The 24,754-nt window shown below is 35.8% G+C and overlaps 2 protein-coding genes across 2 annotated transcripts in view; one reads left to right on the top strand and one right to left on the bottom strand.

Moving 5' to 3' along the window:
* Positions 1–6: 6 nt before the first annotated feature.
* TCFL5 (transcription factor like 5) lies at positions 7–15,201 on the top strand (the record flags this gene model as incomplete). Its single annotated transcript, XM_044659645.1, has 8 exons — positions 7–74; positions 573–1,436; positions 3,266–3,452; positions 4,020–4,182; positions 6,213–6,465; positions 13,375–13,516; positions 14,785–14,971; positions 15,164–15,201. Coding segments are annotated over 8 exons (1,902 nt in total), but the record flags the coding sequence as incomplete, so codon positions are not given.
* A 4,853-nt stretch (positions 15,202–20,054) lies between these two features.
* The window catches only part of COL9A3 (collagen type IX alpha 3 chain), a 56,165-nt gene continuing 51,465 nt past the window's right edge, over positions 20,055–24,754 (bottom strand). Inside the window, exons 31-32 of the mRNA XM_044659644.1 lie at positions 21,677–21,754; positions 20,055–21,042 (exon numbers count right to left, since the gene is read on the bottom strand). Of these exons, the coding sequence (XP_044515579.1) occupies positions 20,852–21,042; positions 21,677–21,754 (269 nt within the window). The 3' untranslated portion in view covers positions 20,055–20,851. The remainder of the gene's footprint in view (positions 21,043–21,676; positions 21,755–24,754) is intronic.

Below are 24,754 nucleotides of genomic sequence, written 5' to 3'. Positions count from 1 at the left end.
GGGGGGAGGGGTTACCGTTGGCTAAGGGGGCGGGGCAGAGTTGGCGTGCGCACGCGTGCTGGGCTCTGCGAAGGGTGAGCGGTTTTCCCTCCCCCAACGGGAGCTTCTGCTCGCCTCAGTGGGCTTCCTGCGCGCGGCTCGTCGCCGCCGCCGTCGCCGTCCCGGGGTTTCTGGTGCGCGCCGTCCCTCCCTCCCTCGTTTTCTTTCTCCCTCTAGGCGCGAGCCGCCGCTCCTCCCTCCCTCCCTCCTTCCCTCTACTTTCCCTCCCCCTCCCTGCTCTCCTCCTCTTCCTAGTGGGTCCCGACGCGGGGAACGGGGCCTCCCGGGCCGCCCCGCGCAGACTCCTCCCCCCATCCCTCGCTCCCGTAGCTGCTGCTGCTGCTGCTGCTGTTGCCGCCGCCGCCGCCACGCCTTGTGGTTGGGGGGCGTCCAGGTGACCAAACCAGGGGGAGGGGGCGGGGCGCCCGTGTCAGCTGGGAGGGCGGGGGTTTGGGACGAGCCCCGCCCCTCTCCCCCGCCTCCAACTCTGGGTGAAGCTCATCCCCCGCCGGGGTTGCTGTCGTCCTCTGCAGAAGGCGGCCGGGTGGAAGCCCCACAGCCCCCAGGTCGCCTTGGTGTTTGGAAGTCATGTCCGGTCCGGCCCCCCGAGAGCCCCACACGTCCACCCCTCAGGCGGCGGCCGCGGCCGCTGCTGCTGCTGCTGCTGCTGCTGCTGCTGCTTCGGCCTCGGCTGCTGCAGTCGGCGGCGCTGCTGCTTCCGACCCTGCCCCCGCGGCCGAGGGCCCTTCCAATGACACTTCCTTCGGAGAGCAGGGCCTGAGCTTTACCACCACAGACCTCAACCTGGTGGAGATGACGGAGATCGAATACACACAACTGCAGCATATACTCTATTCCCACATGGAGGCCCAAGCCAACGAAGGGGAGCTGGAAACCCGGCTAAATTCTGCCTTCTTCTCCGCGAGCAATCCCTCGAGCCAGGCTCAGTACCAATCCTCCAGCAGCACCAGCCAGCCCAGCTACTCCTCCAACAGCACTGGGAGCCAGTCAGTGTATCCAGTCATCTGCCAGTCAGGCCTGACTTCTGATGGCAGCTTTGTGGGGTCAAACCAGTGTCTGGGACACATTGATTTCCAAGAGCTGAGAATGATGCTGCTCAGTGAATCGAATTTACCTGTGACAGTTGCCAACCAGGTAGAGAAAACACCCAACAGTAGTTCTGTAGAGGTCACTGGCCACAGTGTGGTAAGAGTTAAGCATGGAGAAAATGTTGGTGGACCAAATAAAGAAAATATAGCTGTTGAAAATCTGGCTCCTGTGCCAGAAACTAGATCTAAATCTGCAGTCCGAGTTCGGCTGGAAGACAGATTCAACAGTATCCAGACAGAAATTCCCAGGTGCCAAGAGCCTCAGGAATCTGGAGTTACTCTTAACAAGTGTGTTTCAGATCTTTCTTTTTTTTTTTTTAATTTCATAGTAGATTTTTAAAGTTGCTTCAAATATATTTTCATGAATTTGAATACAAAAATTTCAAGACACCTAAAAATAACATGCTTAGGTAATTCATACCATATAATTTTCAAATAGCTTACCATTATATTGTGCTTTACAGCTTACAGAGTGCCATCCTGGCATCCTGTTTGGTGGAGTGCAAGTATTATCTCCTCTTTAATATTCCCCTTCCCCTACCCATGGAAGAGGGGAAGTTTTCCCTGTTTATTTAAATAAATCAGATTTAAAATTTAATGATGAAGAAACTCAGGTAAAGTGACTTGCCCAGATTCACATCAATAGTAGTGATAATAATAGATTTAGATAATATTTTTAAGTTTTGTAAAATGCTTTACTTTATTCAATCCTCAGACATTCCTGTGAGGTAGGTACTATAGATATTATTGTCTCCTTTTTATAGAAGAATAAAAAGACAATAAGATGACTTACTTAGGTTCAAAGGCCTAGTAAGTGATAAGGTTGGAATTTAAACCTAGGCTTTTTCACTCCTACTCATGTTCTTTCCAGTACACCTGAGGCCTCCCATCAATGTATATATACATTTAAAATTTATGTTTCTTGTTTTTATTAATATCTTTTTTTAAACACCTTCATTTCCAAATATATCCCTTCCCTGCTCTCATCGTGAGCCATTCCTTGTAATAAAAGATTGAAAGAGGGGATTAAAAGTAGTTTCAGAAAACCAATCAACATAGTAACCCTGACTTCTACCTTGCTGAGGTGACCTTGGGCATTATAATTATATAGCATTAAATTTCGTTTTTTATGCAATTGACCAATAACCTTTTTTAGTTGTGCTTACTTCACTGTATTACTTCATTGAGTTCCTTATTTAGAATTCTTTCTATTCACCATTTATGAACTCTGAAATTACTTTTCATTGCATACATATACATGCACACGTGTGTATAACATGTATACATTTTATGTGCATATATAAAAATATTTGAAACAGGTTACAGGGTAATGGATGTAATGTAATGTAACGTAATGCAATGTAACGTAATATAATGTAATGTAACGTAATGTAATATAATGTAATGTAATGTAATGTAATATATGAAGGACCAGCCAGCCTTGGACAAAAGAAAACTTAGTTCAAGTCCTTTCTCTTAAGATATACTCTGTGATCATGGGCAAGTCACTTAAACTCTGTCCTAGGCAACACCCTAAGACTATAAACTGCTGATTTGTATCAGTGGAGGAAATTTTCCAGACTATTGAAATCACAGATTAAAATAGGCCAAAATCCATTAAGTGATTTTTTCCAATTTATTGTAGTCAACAAACTGAGCTAAACATTTATTAGGCACCTATTATATGCAGGTTACTGAAATCTAATAGTACTTGAAATCAGGGGCCTAACTGCTGGGGCAGGATTTGTGGTCAGCAGAGGTTCTCCTGCGGTTAACCTTGTTATTGCCCATTCTCATTTAAACTTGACCATCTTCTCTTTTCCCTTCATGAGTGGTTTGGGTGAAAAAATAGAGCAAATGAAGGTGACAGATGTCTCCTGAGTTGTTTTCACTGACTTAGAAGCATAGTTGAACCCTTAAAATAAGAAATTAAAATACCATCCCCCTTTTAGTGGAGAGTAAGGGGAGAGAGCACAGTCACTGAGCCAAGGTCGATAACAATAACTGACCTATATTTAGAAAATCAAATGTCAGTCAGTGACTAAAATATGTCTGGAAGAGTATCAGTTGCATATTCTTGATTTGTTTTTTCTGGGTTGTCCTTTTTGTTTTGGCAGTTTGGTAACCCTTATTCGACATCCATCAGAACTAATGAATGTTCCTCTTCATCAGCAGCAAAACAAATGTACCACATTAGTGAAAAATAAAACTGCTGCTGCTACTACTGCTTTGCAATTTACATACCCATTATTTACTGCAAATGCCTGTTCTACTGCTGGGAATTCTAATCTTTCACAAACACAGGTAGGGAAAATGATTAGTGAAGCTCTGAAGTACTAACTTTTGATGGGTTGCCATGGCCAAAGAATTCATCACCTATGGTGGTTGACCTACTGGTGATGAATCTTTCCATACATAGCTGGGCTGGCCCTTGGACAGCAGACACACTCTTTATTGCCAGGATCATGTTCCAAGCCTTTCCAGCTTGGTAGAAACTGCCAAAGCTTGTGCTCCACTCACATAGTCCTTGAGGACCCAGGGTCATGTCCATGCCAGAATAAGGCATTAGAATAGGATTTTTGTGAAGGAACTTTTGATAGATTTTATTAATCATTTTCTTAATTAGGCCTCAGATTGTATTCTTTTCATTGGCCCTGATAAATAATTTTTTAGTAGAGAGATTTTGGGAATATTTTAAACTCCACAATATGTAGTTTGCAAATTTAAAGTCTCAAAGTTGTATATCCATAAATGCTGTTATTAGTATTTACTTCATGTTAAAATACATTTTACTTGTGGCAGCACAGAGGAGATTAAGATGCATATTGATAATAAAATTAATTATATTGCTATTCCTTCATTATATTCCAGAGTTCTAGTAACTCATGTTCTATACTTGAAGCTGCCAAACATCAAGATATTGGGTTACCCAGAGCATTTTCTTTCTGTTACCAGCAAGAAATTGAATCTACTAAACAGACTTTAGGCAGTAGAAACAAGCCTTTACCTGAGCAGGTTTGGATTAAAGTAGGAGGTAAGATATATGACATAAGATAACAAGAGTTTCTTTCTTTGGCTAGGCTATTCAGTAGACATTATAAAAATTTCATTAGACATTGGTTTTGTCGCACAGGAATTTCCCATTACTTGAAAACCTTTTTAGTATTTTATCAGTGATTTCTAACCTTCCTACTCTTCCCCATATTCCTAAAGTGATCATGTTTCATATTTGGAGCATTCCTTCTTGAGCCTGAACATCTGAATTGTGCTTACCACATGTAGCAGTATTTTGCATTGTTGGGCTTTTTTTCTTTTAAATAGTGAATTTAGTAAATATCTAATAATGATTTTTTAATAGTTTTTATCTATTTTTAAGTTGCTCAAAGCACATCATAGTTCATTCTTTTTCATTTTCTCTTCACTGATAATTGAAGAGTCTGAAATCCTCTACAGGTAAATTTGCCATCATAGCAGATATTGCAATGAGGTACTTAGTATAAAAAAGCTTTTTTCCAGATCCAAGTGATTGACTTTTAACAATTGTTTGGGGCTCTGTTTTCAACAAATTTTCTATGAAAATAATTCAGTAGAACAAAGTACTTTGGTCTCTGGTAGAATAATAGGCACTCTGTACAATGAGTATGATTTTATATTCTTGGAATTATAGTTGAGAGCTACTGAGTTATAACTGAATTCTGCAGTTCTTTTGCCACTGAGCAGCATTTTTACTAATAAATCTGTTAGATGGAGACCTGTTTTCTAAAAATATGACCTTAGAATTCTTTACTTCATTTTGCCACAGGGCATTAAAATCTCCCACTTGGAGATTCATTTATGCTTCATCTTAAAAAATATAAATCTCTAAGAGATGGTTAAGTGGTTATCAGTCTTTCAACTCTGTGAATTAGGTTAATCAAATTGCTTCCTTTCTGATAAGAAATTGAAATTTATACTGAGAGAATGGGAATTTTTATTGGAGTTAAGTTTGAGAAATTTTATGGCTTGGTAACCTTAGTGTAGGCCTGATGCCAAAGTTTGAACATGCAGACATGGAAACTTTAGAGCCATGATGGGGAAAAGCTCAGGAGGGGACATAAGTTGATACCAAGACAAATTTGGTTTATATTGAAGTTTTGTCCAGGATCAGTTCTATTCTTCAATTTTTTATACTTCACTTTTAACCATGTAGAAGTGGAGGGAAAGAGAGAAGCTTAAGCTTTAGAAACCATTCAATAAAAACATTTCTAGAGCTACCTCTTTCTCTACTATATCAAATAACCACTGAAAAGTTGTGCTTGTTATAGTAGGGAGAAAGTATTCTATGGAATTCATTATGGAGAGGCTTGACTGGTTTCTAAAGAATATATATAAATTCAATTTCTGTTTTTCTAATTTGTGTTAAGATTTCCTCAAGGGTAAGAAGGTATTAAGTTGTATTATGTCCTTTCCATTTTTGTTCTTTTCTAAAAATTCCAGTAAGAATATAAATTGTAATAATATTGTTATTATGCTTTAATAAAGGGAAGAAAAGATGTTTTTCTTCTTTGGAGAAAGCAATTCTGTATTTAGGTATTAATCCTTAGTTCTCCAATTTTTATTTACTCTGAATACTAGCAGATCTGAACAATTCCAGCTTATATACATTAAAGTACCTAAAGATTCTTTCAGAAATAGGATCAGGAGGACCTCCTGGTTCATTAATTGTATAATATTTTTAAAATATTTCATTGTTAATAGATAGATATCCCAGATATAGTAATGTAAAATGGACTTCAGATTTAGTGCTAGGAAGAACAATTAATTTCATTGCTAAAAGGGAGTAGCATTTTTACTAAAGAAGTACTACAATAGTTAACTTTTAAATGAATTTATTAGTTTTTCATTAAAATTTATATCAACTACAAAATATTAATTTTTTCTGTTTTGTACTTAATACAGAATCTAATATACAGAAAATCAAGGATAAATGTATTAGGTATTCATTTAAAGGAGAATTATTAATTATTAACTCATTAAAAGGAGAATAAAAAATTAAAGTACTACTTTTTTTCTTATTTTGCAAAGAAGAAGCGTTATGTAAACAAGCAATAAATAAAAGAAATCGAAGTCGAATGCGTCAGTTGGACACAAATGTAGAAAGAAGAGCGCTTGGTGAAATTCAGAATGTAGGAGAAAGCCAGAGCACCACAACTTCACAGGGTGCTTGGCAATCCACAGAGTCTACACAGTCAAGCTTGAGTGACCAGACACAAAGTGGGCAACAAGGTGGACGCTCTCAGCGCAGGGAGAGGCATAATCGAATGGAAAGAGATCGAAGGTAAGTTAAATGCTTTAGTAAATTTTATTCGCAAATTATTTTAAAAGCATTGGTTTCTCAAAAGAGCTTTTGGACAATTTTCTGCTTACTAGGACCTTAACTAAAGGGTAGGTAATAGGAGGTAAAACTAATCTGTCATATTTCATTATTTACGAGTAGTTTTGGTAAAACGGTGAGGGATAAGGTTGAAATTAATGGTTGGAGTATCAGTAAAATAAATCCATAGATTAAATAAACCTGTCTATAGTATTCCTATTCCTAATCTCTTACATCTTCCTCAGGTCCCTCCTATAATTAAGAGTTGCCCATTCTAGTTAATTTTTAAAATTGTACTTATATTCTTCACTGAAGATTGATTCGAGTGTGTCATTGAAATGGCAGTGCCTTTGGGTTTTCAAAGTTTGTATGTGCAAGTCCTTCAAACAAGCTCTGGCATATCCTTCAAAACTAGAAAATCTTTGGGTTTGGTTCTGATGACCATTTCTTGTCTGAGAACAAGCCTAGCTAAGTTTGGAGAAACTTATAACTAGGTGGCTGCAGGGTAATTAATTTTTTGACCATTGTTCACCTCATATGCCTCCCCCTCCCCCAAATGCTAATGCCTTCCTCAACTCACAACTTACTTTGTGCTTGTTTTGTGTATTTATTGTATAAATTTATATCTGTACATGCTGTCTTTTCCTATAGAACCTAAGTTCCATGACGGCAAAGATAGTTTCATTTTGTCTTTGTATACTTAGCTTCTAGCATTAATTCTGGCACATAATGAAAGTTCGTTAAATGCTTTTTGATTGATTAGCAACTCAAAGGTTTCCGATGACACTGCTATCTTGATTTTCTTTCTACTCAATCTCACCTTCTTAGTCTCCACTTGCTGGTTTATCATCCACATTCTTGCCTCCTTACTGGTGGGTATGCCCCAAGTCTCTGTCCTATATCCTTTTCTCTCTCACTTGCTGGCCTCATCAACAACCATAGGTTTAAATATCCTTTTTTCTGAGGCTATCCCTCAGCTCTGTAAATCTACCCCCAGTCTTTCTTGAGTTCCAGTCCTGAATCTCCAACTGCCTTTTGAGCATCTCAAACTCAACCTGTCCCAAAACCCATCTGTCTTCTGAAATGCCTTGTTTTTGTCAAAAGTGCCACTACCTTTCTAATCATCCAGCTTAAAAACATTGGAATCAGACTTTCCAGACTCCTCGGTCTCTTATTTCATGTATCCATTAAGTTATTTCTGTCTTCACTTCTTTTACAACCATCCCTTTACTCACATAGACTACCCTAGTTCATATCCTCATTAGTTTTTCCCTATACTCTTGCAATAACTTTAATTGGTTCCTGCATCAAATCTTTCCCTTCTTCAGTCCATCTTCCACAGAGATGCCAAAGCATAGATCTGCCCATGTCATTCTCATATGGAATAAACTTCATTGCCTTTAAGATAACATGTGAATTCTGGTATTTAAATAGCTTGGCCCAACTTACTTTTCCAGCTATTCTTTACATGTGGTATTACATCTTCAGTACTTTTGCATGGGCTGTCCCCATTCCTGAAATGCATCTTCTTCTCTGCTTCTTAAAATCACTCATTTCTTTCAAAGCTCAACTCAGGCACCACCTTCTACATAAAACCTATCCTAATCTTTCCAACTCTGAGTGTTGGCTCCCTTCAGATCTTGCATTTATCTTGGTATGCACTCCTATGTATATATGTTGTATCTCTTGATAGAATGTAAGCTCCTCAAGGACAGATATGGTTTCATTTTTGTCTTTGTATCCCCAATGCCTAGCACAGTGCCTGTCATACGGAAGGGGCTTGATAAATGCTTGTTGACTGATTGATTAGTAGAAGGATTACAATCTGCATTGGTGGAGGCAGTAGCCACACTGACGAAATCACAGATCCTTCAAGTACCGTCTTGTTTAAAATTTTCTTTATATTTGAACATATAAATAATAGCTGGCTACAAATAGTACTTTAGGTTTACAAAGGACTTTTAATGTATTGTCTTGTTTGACAGAACAATCCCGCGAGATGATTCTACAAATATCATTACTATTTTACTAATGAGGAAACTGCTACTCAAAACAGTTTTGACTTAACCCAGGTTTACATAGCCAGTAAGTGCTGGTGGATTTGAAGTGGAGTTGGGATTTGCATTCATGACATTCTTGATTTCAGGTCTACCCTCCACTCCATCATGTTGCCATCTCTATGTAAAAACATAGATAATTGAAAATTATCATAAATTCAAAGTTGATTCTTCTTGTTCTAATGCTTAATTAAATCAAGTTAGTTCCATTTTAAAGGAGAGCTATATCAGATGCATATAAGCTATAATTATTTTCATCATAGTCATTTTGCTTTTGCTTTCACAAGCACACCAAGTGTCCCATGAAATGTTTCTTCTTGTCTTTGAGTATGCAGTGAAGCTATCTCTAGTTCCATTTTTCACCTCTCCAGGGAGAGCTGTGAGCTGCACTTACATTTAGTTTCAACTTATATCTTTTTGGTTTTAATACAGCAAGAATGTCAGTATGAATGTGTTTCATTCCTGCAGTCCTATATCATTTCAGTTGATGGGCAAAGATCTTGTACTTAATGATGTCAGTAGTCAAGTTGATATTTGTAGATGGCATGAAAATAGTGTGATTCTTAGCACTCTGTACTCGCTTTTCTGTTATTTGGCCACCTTACTGTGCACTTGGGAGGAGGCTGCCCAGGACTGAGGACCATTTTGCTTTTTCTTTGTATCATGGCTTGTCATGACCAAAGAATTAATGCCCTCTGGTCAATCACCTGATGGTGAACTTTTTATGTCATTAACTTAGCAGCCCCTTTGACAGTAGGACTGATCTATCATAGGATCATATTTGAAATCTTTCCAGCATGGTAGGTTGTGCCAGAGCATGCACTTCACTGATATACCCTTTGTGAATTCAAGAATACCTTTGCATCTTGGTAAGGCTTTGGAGTAGGAGTTTTCCAGAGGATGAAGAAGTAAAGGACATGGCAAGATCCTTCCAAATTAAGTCAATATAGGTATGTGTATAGACACATACATAGCTAGATATGTGTGTATGTCATGATGCTCAGTGACTTCATTATAAAGATGAGCACAGGGAAAGATTGCAAAATATTTTGCAACATATGATTTGGAATTAAAAGAATCCAGTGTCTTAAAGATAATTCCAAAGTATTTCAATGAATACTTTTATAAGTAAAGATTCAGGAGGTGCATTACACCAAAATACTTCACAGAAAATGAAATTAACCAATATCATATTAAATGACTGTGAGTCATTTCTGAATTAGCTCTCTCTGTAGAGTTGAACCATCGATTAGAACAAAGATCAAAATCAACACCAAGTTGAAAAAAAAAAGAATAAAGTTAAGACAACATTATATATAGTAATAGCAACTCAAACTCAACTTATTTAAACAAGCTGTTGATTCTGAAAAATGGGAAATGACTAAAGGTAAAGATATTGGCTCTGGTTATCCCCATTTCTTAGCACTATAAATAATAGTAAGGTTTTTTTTTAAGCCCTCAAATTGCCTCATCCAATGAATACACTTGATGACCTTATCAAGCAATTATAGCAGCCAAGGGCAACACCAATTTCAAGTACAAGCTCAACTATAGAGCATTATACACAAAGCAATGGGGGAGGTTGCCTATAACATTTCCTTACAAAACAATTAAAAGTAGCAAAAAGAAAAATGAGTCTTCAGAAAACTGGGCATGAAACCTAATTACATCAGTTTGTCCCAATAGCATTTATAGATGAAACTGGAAGGAGGATAAGAAATATACCAAAAAAATGCAACAGATTTGAGATTCAGCCTATAATGATATAGATTCTTCATTGATTACAGTAGAACCCTTTACATTTTAATTCATTGTATCTCAGTAAGTCATAAAGAACAAGAAATGTACTTCAGAAACTAACACTGGGAAGAGTGGCTGGGTCTGCTGAAGCATTTGCAAAAGAAATCTGCTTGAGGCAATGTAGCTTTGGAGGCAACTGAAGGATTTTCGAGATTTATCAAATGGGGAAAAGATAACAGAAAGATGAGGAAAAAATCATAAATGGTACTATTACCAAGAAAAGACAACAGTATCAACAGTTACTAACCCATTTTCCTACTTTATTTGTTTCTATGACACCTTTATGAGAATGAAACTATTAAGGGTGCCCTTGATGCAAGTTTGAGAAGGGGACAGGAAGACTCACAGACCATTTTCTAGGATACCACTTCTTCACTCACACAGCTGATTGAGCAGTAAAGAATACGAGATCCAACTGCATCTTATTACAAATTACGAAAATAATTTGACTTGATTTAAAAATTCTACGCAAAAAATGTTTGTTAAGATCATATGAGATTTCTTGATAGATTTAACCACTGAGGTAATTTTGTTCAATGAAACAATGATTACCAAGTGAAACATAAAATGGGATAATATATTTGCCAAAGGGATTTACTATTATCATTGAGGATGTCCTGAACAAACTCCAAAAGGAAGACTGAATCCCCATGGATGAACTGATTGCACCTACCTCCAGAACATTACAGGCTTTCCAGAATGAGATTCACAGCTGCAAAAGAGATTGGCCTAGAATTCTACATAGGATAAGCCAAGTGGAATAAGACTATACACTACCCAAATTATAACATATAGCTGGATGGTCAACCTATTAAATTAGTCACTACTTACATCTTGGATAAGGCATTACATGGACAGTTTTCTGGGTCCAGAATTGAATAGAAGGAAGACCATGTGCTTAACTGCCTGTGGGAAATTATGCAATGCTTTCCATGATCCCAAGCTGTTCCCTGACACACAAACCCATTTTTTTAATACCAATATTCTCCAGGTGATGCTATGTGACTGTGAATGATGGAATACCTCAATCTCTGAAGAATAATACTTGTGTGTGATCCAAAGGGCATTGGAGAGATTCATGGTGGGTGTGTAAGTAGGCTGTGCATATTACCAATGATGACTTGCCTGCAAGAAGTATAGTAAAATATCAACAACAAAATATATGCTTGGAAAAGGAGGTGGGATTGTTATAGCAAGAGTGAGTTATCCCAGCTAGTTGATTTATTTACAACACTGGTATCCATAAGAGGCTAAGACCTTCAAAGAAGACCTCTAGTGTTTCGTGCAAATCCTCCATGGTAGATTTATTGAAGGCTATATGAACAAGAGTCACCCAAGAAGAGACATCAGTAAGCACTAATGGAGAGAGTACACACATCAATGACATCATGGAGCCATATAGGGCACATACATCACTTCAGTAGACTATAAGTATTTATACATTACAGATGTATCCTTTGAGAGGCAGTGTGTCATAGTGGATAAGAGGGCTGGCCTTGGAGTCAGGAAGACCTGGGTTCAAGTCTTCCCTTTGACCTATACTGCTGGTGTGACATGGGCAAGTCACTTGACCTCTCAATGCCCCAGGCAATTTTATTATGCAATAAGTTGCAGAGAAGTTGTTGACCTTCATCAGTGAAAGGAATTTCCACACTGGGAGTGCCATACGCTGATGAATCATGGGTCCAGACTTCAAAAACAGAAAATTTTTCCTACTTGAGAATCCATTTCAACCTCAATTATGCAGTTGTGCTACTAGCATCTAGTGATTGCTCACTTGCTTTGTGGGTGTGGTTAGCAATATGCAGATTGGCAAATAGGACCATGTTTATACATTTTCACAGTAACAGCATCCTTAAGACTCTGGATACTGATGAACCTAAAATTTGGAAGTTAAAATGAAGTCTAGAGATACAGTGCATTCCTCCCAGACTGTATGTGAAATAACATTTGGAGATAAACTACTATTTCAGGTCTACATTTGGCATACTTGGATTGCTTAGTAGTACCTTAGTACCATTAGATATTACCCATACAACTTAAAAGCATTAATACCTCTAAAAAGTGAACAATTTTGGAAGTATTTTACTAATCCATAAATTCTGACTTCAAATTATATATGTATTGATCTACTTCAGTCCAACAAACATTTATTAAGTGCCTCTTGTGTGCTGAGTGCTGATGAAGTATCATAGTATTCAAATACCAGTCTTTTAGAAATATAGTTTAAAAGTTTAGAATATTTTTTAAAAATGCATCAAATTCTCTATTACCAGAGGAATGCAAATTAATGCATTTTTAAGACACTAACTTAAAACTAGCACTCTGGCAAAAATAATTGAAAACTAAGTAATATTCAGTGTTGATGGGTTACAAGGAAACAGGCACTCTGCTACATTGTTGGTGGGACTGTAGATTGGTATAGATTTTTTGGAGATAGCAATTTGGCAAAATATAATAAGAGTCACAAAAGTGATCTTTGAGATAGCTGGTCCTCAGCATTCTCATTCCTAGGACATCCTAAGGATGCTGTTAAAAGAAAAATAAACTGTACAAAAATATATTTGTAGCTGATTTATTTGTATATATAAGCAACAAATGGAGAATGGCTGAGTAAATCATGCTATGTTAATGCAGCAGAGCATTGTTGTGCCATAAAAATAAGTTTGAAGAATAAAAAGAAAATGGAAAAGATCTATATGAAGTGATACAAAGCAAGGTCAGCACAATGAGAACAACACACATTGATATCATCTAAAAAAACAATAAAGACAACAACTCTAAGTACACAAATAGACTGAGAAGGGGAATAAGAAAAAATACATTATTGTTTTTTTTTAAACTACTATGTTTTTTCAATGAAAAATGTAAATACTTTTGACTTTTAAGGCTTCAAAATGATTTGTATTTGTTGAGAGTGTTAAGTTTATAATAAAAATTTTTTTAAAAGAAACATCATTTTAGATGGCTAGTTTCATTTAGTTTCTTTCATGACTACTTTGGGTTTTGAATGCAGGCGCAGAATTCGGATTTGTTGTGATGAGTTGAATCTTCTAGTTCCATTCTGCAATGCTGAGACTGATAAGGCAACAACTTTACAGTGGACAACAGCATTCCTGAAATATATTCAGGAAAGACATGGAGATTCTCTGAAGAAGGTTAGTAATTAGGCCAAAGTAAATTTTCAGAATTAAAATTTAAAAACCCACAAATAAAAGTGCTTGGCCTTTATTTTGCCTGTTTGTCAGACTTTTGCCAGTTTGTCAGACTTTTTGTTTTTTTGAGATATTGACATCAGAATATTATGTATAACTTCAGGAAACTGATATACATTAATAATGTAATTCAATTGACAGAGAGCCAGGCCTGGAGACTGGGAGGTCTTGGGTTCAAATATAATCTCAGACATTTCCTAGCTATGTGACCTTGGGCAAGTCATTTAACTCCAGTTGCCTAGCCCTTACCATCTTTCTGCCTTGAAACCAATTCTTAGTATTGAACCTAGGACAGAAAGTAAAGATTTTTAAAAAATAAAATGAAAGTTGTAGCTAGAAGATAAATATATATATATATCTCAATCAAGCTGGCATTCCAAATTTACAGTATGTTATCAGAGTTAATTGGGTATTAAAAAACCACAGATATTTGAATGCCTGTTATGTGTAAGCTATTACTAGGTGTTTAGGAGATGATACCAGAAAAGTAAGTTATAGTCATTGCCCTAAGAGAGTTTGCACTCTAAATAGATAAAGACATATATAAATGGAAAAAAAAATTAAGTAACAAAAAAAGGTGGTAATTGTTAAATGCCAAACAAGTGGTACCAACAGTAAATTCTCCCTGGGGGAAGAAATTAGTATAATCTTTTCTAGAGTAATCAAGAAAAGCTTCAGTGAGGTATGAATCACAAACGTACATATTATATGTACTTTAGTTGTAGCATTTATTATGTAAATGGTTTTTCACAGTTACTAAATTTAGATCCTCAAAAGCAATTAAACACTAAAGTGATGTTAGACAGTTTTGTCAACCCCTTAGTGTTTCATAATAAAATTATTTTTTGCTGAAGTGGTTTTATTTTTATTGTGCTATGCCTTGGGATGGTTATCTATGCTATAGATTTTAATTATTTGCTTCTGCTGGTCTGGCAAGATGGTTTTCAGTCATATTAATGAGAGTAATTGGACCTTGGCAGACCACACCTGTAAGACAATGATTTGTAAAATAGAATACAAATTTGTTACTTTACATTGAAGGATATACTTGTTTAATCTACCAATTACTGGACAATGCACCCCATTTTCTATAGGAATCTGATTTGGTAACTAAAATTAGACATGTATTAAGCAAGTGTGAAATTGAAAGGATTAAGATATTTCTAACTGGATCATGGTAAAGCCTGATAGATCCCCCTCTCCCACTACAGGGCCTATACTTGTCCAGGCTACAGAGAAACCATCAACGGATAGGGCATCCCTCTCTTGGACAGTGCTTGCTTGGGGTGATACCAACAGTTTGTCTCTTCTTCACCTTCTTTTTCTGTTGTCCTTATTACTACACAAATCTCATGAATCACAGTTTCATCTATTTCCTCGTTTTCATCTTTATAGTTGGTACACTTAACCATATTATGTATCAGTTATGTTGGATTTATGTCTATATGGAGTGTTTATGCTAATTTATAATGTGGCTTCTCTTATGTTGTAGTATATTCATTTATGTTTGTTTTAATTAAGTGAATTAAGTGATTTTTAATCCTTTTGAAATTTACCTCTTATTTGTTTAATAAACTTTTTGATGTTCAGCTTTGCAAACCTACCAGATGTCCTTAATACCAATGTAAGAGATATGGGATTTTGGGCTGATTTTAATAGAAGTGGAACTTATGTCATTACCAGCATTATAATCTGGTAACATGTATACTACTTCCCAAACATCTGAAACTGGTCACATACATCTAGCTCTTCTAGATTGTTTAGGAGAAACATTTTATTGGTGCCTTTGTTTTTATCAGATTTTCTTTTATTCTCTTTTCATTCAACTTTTTCTTATTTAAAGAAAATAGTTTAACCAAATCAACTAACATGGCAATAGCATTTCACAACACATACTACATTCTGCATCAGTAGTCCTTATCTCTCCACTGAGGAGGAAATAATATTTCCTTGTTAATTTTAATTTTCCTTGTATCAGATTATTCATTACAGTTCCTCATATATTAAGTATCTTTTAGTGTTATTTACATTACTGTAGACATTGTGTGTATTTTTCTTTAGGTTCTTCACTGCATCACTTCATAAAATTCCTACCATATTTCTTTGGTTTCTTTATACTTGTTATTCTTATTCTTTTACACTCACATACTGTAATATATGCATCTGTACCCAATTAATAGGCAGCCATTTTGCTTCCAATTTTTTTGCTACCAAGTTTTGCTATTGAAATATTTTGTTTTGCATTAAGTAGAACCTTTCCATCATCAGCTTCCTTAGGGTATGCTTAGTAGGGAGAACACTTGGTCAAAGATTTGAACAATTTACTGATTTTACTATCATACATTCTAAATTAATATCCAGAATAATTTGACACAATTTTAGCTCCACCAATAGTGTATGAGTGTACCTCTCCAGCAGTGATTATTTCTATTATCATTTTTTGTTTATTTGGTGGGTATGTGCTTTGTTTTTGCATTTTTCTTCTTTTTATTAGTGATTTTTTTGCCATTTGCTTTTCTTCTGGATACTATGCATTTCCCTTGTTTACCTTTCTATGGGAGTCTTCATATTGTTGCTTCAACATAAAGTTACCCTTAAATTTGACCAGCAACAAATAATTAGCCAGTTATTATTGGTTCTTTAGGAATGAGAACATAAATAAAAATATAAGTGTCTTTCATACAATCTATTAAGACTATTTATTTTTCACTATTTCCCCCCATTATATGAAATTCAAAGGGATTTGACCAGTAAATGTCACACGGCCAAAGATCTTATTTGATTTAATCCTCTTAATTATTCAAATCATTACCAACAATTGAGGTTGAAATTATAAATAGCATAGGAAGAAATAGATATCTGAAGAATGATAATAGAATTCTTATAATACTTCAGCCTAACTGTATAATTCTGGAAGGAACACTTAATTTTATAATTTAGTTTCTTTAATCAAATAAAGATAGTTTAGTTTACCTACTCCACCATATGAAATAAGCGATTGTGAAAAGTAGAGATAAATATTCTATATTTCCATTTTCCATTATATGTACATTTCCATTATGTAGATATATATGGGCATGGTGACAGACTCTGTATGTATTGTCTGAGGGCCATACCAGCTAAATTTGTAGAGGTTCATCACCAGAAGGTCGACCCCCAGGTGATGATTTTCCTTGAACACACATAAAATTCTCTATTGAAGCATGGAGAGGTTTCAGTTTGTATCAGAGAAAGTAGTACTTCCCTACCTCAGTGAAATAACATACCATTTGTATTATTAAAGTATAGATATGTATAATCTCTGTTCATATGTGTGAAAAATGATGCATTAATATATCAGACATTAAACATCAAGTTCAGTCTAAATGAAATAAGAAATCCTATCCAGTATGTGAGACATTTAATTGACTGAATTAATAAAGATAATTCTAAAAACAAAGGTATGTTTGTACTTCAAGTGAGTGTTTTATGGTATTTTGGTTTATAGTGAACATTAGCATCCTTTAGGGAAGATATAATTTGTTACTGGGGTTGTGCATGTCAGTTCTATGTATTAGTAAGGAATTCAACCTTAGTTGCTTGCATGGAGTCTCATAATTACAAAATGTGAATATCAGCTTTGGTCACATGACAACATTTTTACAGAATGAAAATAAATTATGGAAAGAATTAATTGTATTTTTTGTTCATATAAGCTTATACTTATTAGTGAAATAGAAAGAAGTGAAGTTAAATAGAGAAGATGTCAGTAATTGTATTTAACAGTAAAAAATACCAACATACCTTGTATTTGGATTATTCAGTTGGTTAGGGTTTATGAGACCTGTTAGCTTTCCTTGGGCCTACCCATATTATAAAAATGCATGCCTTGGGTCAGCTAGATGGCTCAGTTGGAAAGGGAACCAGACCTGGAGACAGGAGGTCCTGGGTTCAAAGGTGGTCTCAGATGCTTCCTAGCTATGTGTCCTTGGGCAAATGACTTGACCCCAATTGCCTAGCCCTTAACAGTCCTCTGCCTTCTAACCAATTCTAGGTATCAGTTCTAAGACAGAAGGTAAGGGTTTAAGTTAAAAAACAAAACAAAGCATGTTTTTCATCATGATGTATTGCAGTCAGTTGGAGTGAATACAATATAAGGATAGATTATCACCTCTAGAAAAAACATTTAGGATGCATGCTCTATTGAGAATGGACCAGCAACTGCTTCTTCATTTTTGAAAAAAAAAAAAAACAACAACAACCAATTTCATTAAAAAGTACTTTTATATATTTAGAAGAAAGTACCATTTTCCTTTATCTAATGTTATCATTTAATTCCAAGCATTGTTCTAAAAGACAGATTCCATATTCCTAGAATATATACATCTGTAGATCAGGTTTAGCGGACCTTTTATGTGTTTTGGCCACCAATTATTTTTTTTAAAGTACTTGTTAAGGAGATCAAAAAAGAAGGTAAAAGTATCTTACTATTTTAAAATTTTAATAGTAAGTGGGACATTTGGGATACCATCTAGCTAATCCAGCTGCCAGTTTATAGATTTATAAACTAAGGCTCAAGAACTCATCCAAGAACCAAATAGCTTTTTTTTCCCCTTCCTTTTTCAGACCAATATCTTCTGTCTTAGAACCAATACTGTATATTGGTTCCAAGGCAGAAGAGTGGTAAGGGCTAGGAAATAGGAGTTAAGTAACTTGTCTAGCTAGGAAGTGTCTAAAGCCAGATTTGGCCAAATAGCTTAGATAGAGACTTGAACCCAAATTTTCTGACTCCCAGTCCAGGATTCTTTCAGGATGTTGTCTTGAAAATCCACCTATCCTCTCCCCAGAAACATTCAGTTTTGTTCATTAGCTACCATTTCAATCTTCAGACACATGCCATTTTACATGGAGGAAGAGTAACTTGTTTTAGGAGATGAACTGTGAAATAATATCTCATCTTATATTGTAACAATCTTCTAAAGTACTTTAACTCCCAAGGAAAAGTATTGAAAGAATTCATACTTGGGAGTATAAGATGTAATGATTGTGTTTAGGGTTGGGTAGGTAACTGGTATCTAGTTTTTTAAAAGAAGATGGATTTTAAAACTGAAAGGTGCCTTCTAAAATATGAAACAGTGGTACATATAATCTACATTAATTGTATTAATTAAGAATTTTGCACAAGTGTTTAGTGCTATAACCCTGCTTGCTAGTGTTAAGTGATTATAGTAATTGCATAATAAAGTAGTAGTCATGTTATAATTTTACTAAAAACCAGTAATTAGTAAATAGAAAAACTCCTAATTATGAAAAATATACATTACTTTTTCAGAATGGATAAGATGTCTTTAATTTTTTATTCATTTTAAGATTTGAACTAAAAACTAACCATAGTTTGAGAATTATGATTTACTTCTCATTTATGTGAATATTTATTTGAATAGCTATTTAATAAGCCCCATTAAGAGAATTTTATTTGTAATTTATATGAATGTTAAAATAACAGTTTAATAAGTGGCCTAAATGTTTATATTGTTATTAATTTGAGGCTTAGTAGTTTTATATCTGAATGCTACTTGCATAAATTCAATATATTAAATTAATTATCATTTCTTGGCTTTAGGAATTTGAAAGTGTATTTTGTGGTAAAACGGGCAGAAGGCTAAAGCTGACCAGACCAGACTCGTTAGTAACATGTCCAGTGCAGGAAAATCTACAGAATAGCCCAGCTATGGAGATCAAGTAGTTTGAACTGAATACTTAGTATTTTTACTAAATATATGGCTGTCCAGGGATGATCCATATCTATTTTCTACAATTCTGGAATTCTGCTCTGATGGTCTATTTTATATTGACAACATTTGTTAATGGGATTCCAGTAGTAGTGACTTACTGGCAAAATACATTTTGTAAAAATACATATCTAGAACATTCAATATTTATTCATCAGTGTCCTCTTAGACCTTTGGGGGACCAGCAGCAACAAGAAAGCATCTTGACAATAATTAGTAAGTAATTCTTCAATTATCAATCAAATCCATCATGTTTTTCTAACATGATATGTTATAAAAATATCAGAACAATCTATATAGATTTGTGTTCAGCCTTATTAAAAGGTACATTGCTTTTATTTTATTTATATTTCAAATATGCCCACTTAGCAATTGGAACAAAGTTAAATTGTTCTTGACTATAAGTAGTTTGGAAATGATACTGTATTTGAGTTAATTTGCCAATTATCTATCCCCCTTGGAATTATATTTTCAGTCATACAGTGCTGTTTATTTGCTTTGTTTGCAAAATACAGTACTGTTTTAGACCATTTTACCACAAGCTTTCCAAAGTTTCTCTTAAAGCTGCTTTTGCCCATAAATGGTATATTGTAAACAATGGATTACTTATATGCACAGAATATTTTCATATTGAGAGTAATTGCTCTATGTGATAATAAACTACAGTGTTTTGAACTAAAATTCTTTCAGATTTGAGTGGCTTTATTTATTACAACAGATGACACCAACAGGCTTTAATGTACATACAAAGTCACCTAAAATAAATACTGTAAAATCACAGATATTCACAAATTTATAGTAATTTTTTTTCAGACAAAAACAAGTGTTAAAGAGGTAAATCTGGCTAGGGCTTTATGTAGATAGGACATCACAAACTTTTTAAAAATTTCATTTTATTTTTAAAAATACGTCACCAGTTTAATATTATTGGACGCAATGAGTTTATTTCTTTTAATGGGATTCCATCATAATCTTTGGCAATATGCACAGTATTTGTGAAAAAGTGAAGTTTGGTATGAACATGTTGCTGAATATCCTTTGTCATCTTATGGAAATATAAAAAAAACTCTCCCTTGAAGATTTTATTTACATACATTAACCTCCCCCCCTTAGAAGTGTTTTAGATTTATTGCTTATGACAAGTTGAGGTATGAAATCAAGTTTAATTCTTGTACACAAATAGACAATTATGTGTAGGGAGAAAAGATACTAAAAAAGAATACAGCCCTTCTGTGAGAAGGAGGAGAGATTTGTTGCCTTTTAAAAATGTTGAAGGAAATAGGTTAAGCTTTTCTTTTTTTTTTTTTTTAAAGAAGGGCATCTGTAAGGAATTAAAAATGTTTTCATCATAGTGCTTCATTGAGCTGAATTACCAAGTACAGTTTTGAGCACATTAAAATTAATAAGGGAATATTGTCTATCTGTGGAACACTTTGTTTTTTCATAATTCAATGCTTCCTCAAATATTCAGTATTCAGTCACTGGTCCATTTCTTTTAAATTACATTTTATGAGCTTCTAGGGCCAGATTTTTCCCCACCTCCTCCAATAACAGCCCCTTGACAGGCTGAGGTATCACAAATCCCTGGAGTTCCCTGAGCACCAATTGCACCAGGAATGCCAGGATCACCTGGAAACCCAGGTTCACCATGGGCACCATCTCGACCATCTTTACTAGTTCCAGGAACACCTTGAGGTCCTTAAGAAAGATTTCAAGGAGAAAAAAGTTAGGTAGAGTTTGGATATGGTTCTTATATTATTAGTTTAGTAGTACTTAACTTTTCATTTTAAAACATAGCACAGTTAAGTAGTTATATTTATTTATATTCCTGCTGTCAAGTTTCTATGTTTACCCTTTGCCTTGCTCATGTCTTATTTAGGACTGGCTATGACCACTCCATGAGTAAGACATGTTTATTCATTCAAATATAAATGCCAACTCTTATGTTTGACAGATTCTAGGGTTAGCGAGAGGTTGCCAAGTATGAAGAAGTTTATACTTAGATACCAGAGGAAGATCTTAGATGAGGTTTTAAAGGATCTATGTATAGTTAGTTATTTCAAAGAATTAAAAATGGTTTTTAAAGTCTTTAATAAAAATTGTTTATTTTTATTAAGTGTTTCATGGTAAAGAGGGAAATCAAGAGAGTTAAGATTTTAATAGGGGAATTATTTTATTTTTCTTTTAAGAATTCTACCTTTGTTGAAGACAATATTTTCCTCATAAAAACTAAACAGTTTCAAACAAATGTTTCATTTAAATATTCTGTCAGGGAACTAAAATGCTGGCAATAAAGCTTTAACCTGCATAAAGATGCTAAGTGTTGTCATACCTTGAGGTCCTTGATCTCCCTCAGGCCCATCAATGCCTACACCAATAGCACCTTTGTCTCCTCTGTCACCTTGATTACCTGTAATGAAGCATTGTGACATAAAAATTATTTAAAATAACTGAACAAGATCCCAATAATTTTGAAATTTTCCTAGTACAGTATTATAATACCAGTTACAGTTAAAACACAAATGTTTAATACTACCTTGGGGTTTTTGTTTTTACAGTGCATCCAATTTTGATAGCATTTTATATTTGCTATTACTCAAAAGTCCTCCTTTGATGCCTCATTGTGGTGTGGAGGTGACCCTGGGTTCTCTGAGACTATGCCAGTGAAGCACAAGCTCTGGCTGGTCCTCCCAAGCTGGAAAGGCATTGAATATGGGACCAGCCTCACTAAGTTCAGAGAGGCTCATCACAAGAAGCTTGGCCACCAGGTGATGATATTTTTCTGACCAAAGCAACTCATGAAGATGTCTACTATGATGTGGAGGAGCTATGGTCTGTGTCAGTGAAGGAAAACCCTCTCTGATGAAATCACAGATCTTTTTAAGTATTTAATATTTAAACAATGTTACAGACAACTTCACTTACAGGAATAATTGTGGCTCCTACAAAATGAGATATCTGTTTAGTGTGGTTTTACAACATTTATTCCTAATCAGTGCTAGGGACTTGTTAATGGCACCTAATTGATTTCAATGAAATGAGGAATACTATGAATTACCCACTGCTGTAAAAAGATAGATTTTTGAATAAAAAGCTCTTTGGTCCTTGTGGTAGTATTTTTGGGTGGATTAATCTCTCTTATATTCTATCTCCAGGGAAGGCAAGATGACAGAATATATAAATAAGGTAAAATCTGAAGCACAGAGAACAAAGAGGCACCAAGACTTCATCAAAGGGTTTTGAGATAGCCCCTTAATTACCTTGGCATTGTGATTCAATTCAAGCATTTATTGTAGTCCCTTGGCACTGTGCTATAATAATAGCCATAATAGCTAACATTTGTAGGGCACTCATCATGTGCCAGGCACTGTGCTAAATGCTTTACAGTTCTCTCATTCGATCCTCACAACAGCCAGGGAGGCAAGAGCTATTAACCCTATTTTACAGAAGAGGAAACTGAGACAAACAGAGCTTAAGTGCCTTGCCCAGGATCATATAGGTAATAGGTGGCTGAGTTCAGATCTGAACTCAGGTCTTCCTGACTCCAGGCCCAGCGCTCCATTCACTGTGGATACAAAGAAATAAAGCAAAAGCAGTTCTTATCCTCAAGGAGCTTACATTTTAGAGAGGCGACAACATAGATATACACATATATGTATACAAACAGTACAGAGTAGATGGAAGGTATCTTGGAGGGGGAAGGCACTAGCATCTGGAGGGACTGAGAAAGACATCTGGGAGGAAGAATCATTTGAGCTGAGTCTTAAAGGGAGCCAGAGATTCCAAAAGTCTGAGGATAGAAGAGAATATTCCCTATGAGGCAGGTAGTACAAAAGCACAGAGGTAGAAAAGGAAACTTTGTGCTAAATGAACCCAGTGTGACTAGGCCGTAGAGTGTGTGGAGAAGTAATATGTTAAAAGACTGGAAAGATAGAGGTCAAGTTGTAAAGGGATTTATATGCAAACCAAAGTTTATACAGCATGTCTCAAAATTCCTAGCCCCAGTTTTAAAGTATTAATAGCTTTAATAAGCCTTAATACCTTAACACTGGACTGAATTTTAGGAGATACACTATATTCTAAAGCCAAGGGGGAAGAGGCGGTAAAGGGGTCAGCATCACTAGAGTTTATTGAGTATGTGTGGGGTGGGCCATATTGGTTAAACCTACACTTTAGAAAACTAATTTTAACAGCTGCATGGAGTATGGAATGGGGAGAGATGGGGCAGGGTGTCCAATTTAGAAGCAATTACAATAGTCTAGGCCAGTGAGGGCAAACTACAACCTGTGGGCCACATGTGGGCCCCCTGAAATGTTCTATCCAGCCGCTTGACATTATTCCTAATCTGACGAATACAATGAGTAGGAGGCAATACAATGAAACTTCAAAAGATTGCCTTAGAAACAGACTGACAGATGAGCATTTCCTTTCCTTTGGCCCCCTCTTTACAAAGTTTGCCTATCACTGCTCTAGGCAAAAGGTAGTAAATGCCTTAACTAGGACAGTGACTATTATGGAGAGAAGGGGACATTTGAAAGAAATGTCATAGAGAAAGAAATCATTAGACTTGGCAGCAGATTGGCTAACATTTTATGAAAGAGAAGTTGAGAATGACACCAAGGTTGTGAGCGTGGATGACTGGAAAGATAGAGCTACCTTTAAGAGTAGTATGGAAGTTTGGAAGATGGTGGGTTTGGATAGTGAGTTCTATTTTGGAAATACTGGCCTTGAGATGCCTATGGGACATCCAAAGGGTTCTTTTTTGTGCTCTCTCCCAAATCAAAAATGGAAAAGTGACTTCTTTGCAATCTGCTCCGGCTACAAACACAAGAGTTTTGCCTATATCTCATAGGACCAGCCCTGTTGGGATGCAGTTTGGTTCCCTTAAAATTTCTCCAACTACTTCTTTGGCTTTTTCCAGGTAGCCAGACACCTGAAATATTTGATTAGATGTAGACAAGTGCATAGAAGTATCTCCACCGTGGCATCTGCCTTATGGTGATACCAATTATTGCCTTGGCTTATTCACTGGAAAACTGAGTAGCAAAGCTTGGAACAAGAATCCTTGAATGAAACAAACCTTTGGATTCATCCTTTCCATTTTAAAATGAGATATTTCTCATGAGGATCTTAAAATACTGAAAAGTATCAAAGCACCTTTTTAGCTTTTACTTAAAATACATATTTAAATAAGTAAAAGCTAAAAAGGTGCTTTTTCTTTTTTGCTGTGGAGGTGGGGGAAAGGAGGTAAACAATTTTTTTCTTCTAAAAATAAAAAAAAAAATTCAGCAGCTGATCTCTAGGCAGGTGATTCTCAGATTTGGCAATTCTTATCATTCTCCAGTCACTAATGATCTTTTCATTGCTACATCTGGCTTTTTCTTAGGACTTGATCTCTCTGCCCTACCTT

This window comes from Gracilinanus agilis, chromosome 2 (assembly GCF_016433145.1).
Source record: "Gracilinanus agilis isolate LMUSP501 chromosome 2, AgileGrace, whole genome shotgun sequence".
NCBI classification, from domain to species: Eukaryota; Metazoa; Chordata; class Mammalia; order Didelphimorphia; family Didelphidae; genus Gracilinanus; species Gracilinanus agilis.
The sequence above is the reverse complement of the archived record's forward strand: the minus strand, read 5'-3'. Positions and strand labels throughout refer to the sequence as shown.